Source organism: Cebus imitator, unplaced genomic scaffold (genome assembly GCF_001604975.1).
Source record: "Cebus imitator isolate Cc_AM_T3 unplaced genomic scaffold, Cebus_imitator-1.0 Scaffold496, whole genome shotgun sequence".
Classification (NCBI taxonomy): domain Eukaryota; kingdom Metazoa; phylum Chordata; class Mammalia; order Primates; family Cebidae; genus Cebus; species Cebus imitator.
Window position 1 is genome coordinate 79,487 of NW_016107811.1, and position 2,260 is coordinate 81,746.

General features: G+C 40.1%; 1 protein-coding gene across 1 annotated transcript in view; it reads left to right on the forward strand.

Annotated features, from left to right (window-relative positions):
• The window catches only part of BAZ1A (bromodomain adjacent to zinc finger domain 1A), a 109,567-nt gene that overhangs the window by 75,996 nt on the left and 31,311 nt on the right, over positions 1-2,260 (forward strand). The window contains exon 13 of the mRNA XM_037733153.1: positions 1,635-1,827. Within this exon, the coding sequence (XP_037589081.1) occupies positions 1,635-1,827 (193 nt within the window). The remainder of the gene's footprint in view (positions 1-1,634; positions 1,828-2,260) is intronic.

Below are 2,260 nucleotides of genomic sequence, written 5' to 3' on the forward strand. Positions count from 1 at the left end.
TTTTTTTTAAGGTAGTCTTGCTCCGTTGCCCAGGCTAGAGTGCAATGGCACGGTCTCAGCTCACTGCAAGCTCCGCCTCCCAGGTTCAAATGATTTTCCTGCCTCAGCCTCCTGAGTAGCTGGGATTACAGGTGCCCACCACCATGCCTGGGTAATTTTTGTATTTTTAGTAGAGATTGGGGTTTCACCATGTTGGCCAGACTGGTCTTGAACTCCTGACCTCATGATCCGCCCATCTTAACCTCCCAAAGTTCTGAGGTTACAGGCATGAGCCACTGCGCCAAGCCTGTTGTTATTCTTATTAACTTTAATTACTTATGATTGTCTTTATTTGGATTTTCTAATATTTTTAAATGTATGATTAGTCTTCTACATCTACTGAGTTTAAAAGGGTGAGAATTTGCTAGAAAATTAGCTTTCTCTTATATTTACTAGTATATCAGAAGTTTAAATCTAAATGGCTGCTAAATCCTGCCATTCACTTGAGGTATGAGAAACAGTATATAAGGTTAAGATGAAGCTATTTTTCACTTCCTTTTTTATTAAATTGCATATAGAAGTATAGAGTTTAATTTAGTATACTTCAGAGAACAATAAAGTAGAATACCTTAATTCCTAACACTTGTAGTGTTTATAATTTATGGTGGTATTTTTATGTACTCATTGACAAGTAGCAGTTTACCTATTGTCATTTTTTTAAAAATTCATGTGATAATACTTTAGTATTGATTTGAACTTCAGTTACTTAGCCAAAAAATTAAAACTTGAGGGCTGGGCACAGTGGCTCATGCCTGTAATTCCAGCACATTGGGAGGCCAAGGCAGGCAGATCACCTGAGGTCAGGAGTTTGAGACCAGCTTGGCCAACATGCTGAAACCCCATCTGTACTAAAAATATAAAAATTAGCTGGGTGTGGTGCTGTGCACCTGTATGTAATCCCAGCTAATCGGGAGGCTGAGGCAGGAGAATTGCTTGAACCCAGGAGGCAGAGGTTGCAGTGAGCCCAGATGGTGCCACTGTACTCCAGCCTGGTTGACAGAGCAAGACTCCATCTCTAATAAATAAATTAATTAAAACTTGAAAAACAATTCTTTGTAATTGTAAAATTTCTCATGTTTACTGAAGTAGTATACAAAATAAGACATTAGTATTTAAAATGCCTCATATATCAATAGCTGCTAAATTGGATTCAAAGTTACTTTTTTTTTTTTTTTTTTTTTTTGAGAGAGAGACAGAGTCTCACTCAGTCACCCTGGCTGGAATGCAGTGGCGTGATCTCGGCTCACCGCAACCTTCGCCTCCTGGGTTCAAGTGATTCTCCAGCCTCAGCCTTCCTAGTAGCTGGGACTACAGGCATGTGTCACCACATCCAGCTAATTTTTACATTTTTAGTAGAGACCAGGTTTCACCATGTTGGCCAGGCTATTCTCAAACTCCTGATCTCAGGTGACCTGCCTGCCTTGGCCTCCCAAAGTGCTAGGGTTACAGGGGTGAGCCTGGCCTATAGGTGCATTTTTCTGAAGACATGTCATTGACATGTTTGAGAAACTACTCCCTATTCTTTATTAGGCATTTTTGCATTGAGCCACAAATTTTAAAATTTCAAATACAATTCATTTGTATTGATTGATAATACAGAAGTATTTACCAATTTTTGACAGGAGAAAAAATGAAGATACTCCATGCTCTCTGTGGAAAGCTACTGACCCTCGTTTCGACTAGGGATTTTATTGAAGATTATGTTGATATATTACGACAGGCAAAGCAGGAGTTCCGGGAGTTAAAAGCAGAACAGCATCGAAAAGAGAGGGAAGAAGCAGCTGCTAGGTAAGAGATAATTGCAATAATTTTGTTTATGAAAGCTGTTTCTCTCTTTGCATTTAAAACCGTATTTCACATGGTGCTATAATGCGGCATTGGCTTATACTGATGTTTGATGGCTTTACTAAGCTTATGAATGAGGCCAGACAGGCGGATCACTTGAGGTCAGGAGTTCAAGACCAGCCTGGCCAACATAGTGAAACCCCATCTCAATTAAAAATACAAAAATCAACTGCACGTGGTGCATGTCTGTAATCCCAGCTACTTGGGAGGTTGAGACACAAAAATCACTTGAACCTGGGAGGCAGAAGTTGCAGTGAACTGAGATCACAACACTGCACTCTAGCCTGGGCAGCAGAGTGACACTGTGTCTCAAAAGAAGAAGAAGAAGAAAAACAACAACCAGCTTTTCACAACATTCCAGGGATGTCAGGGGGAT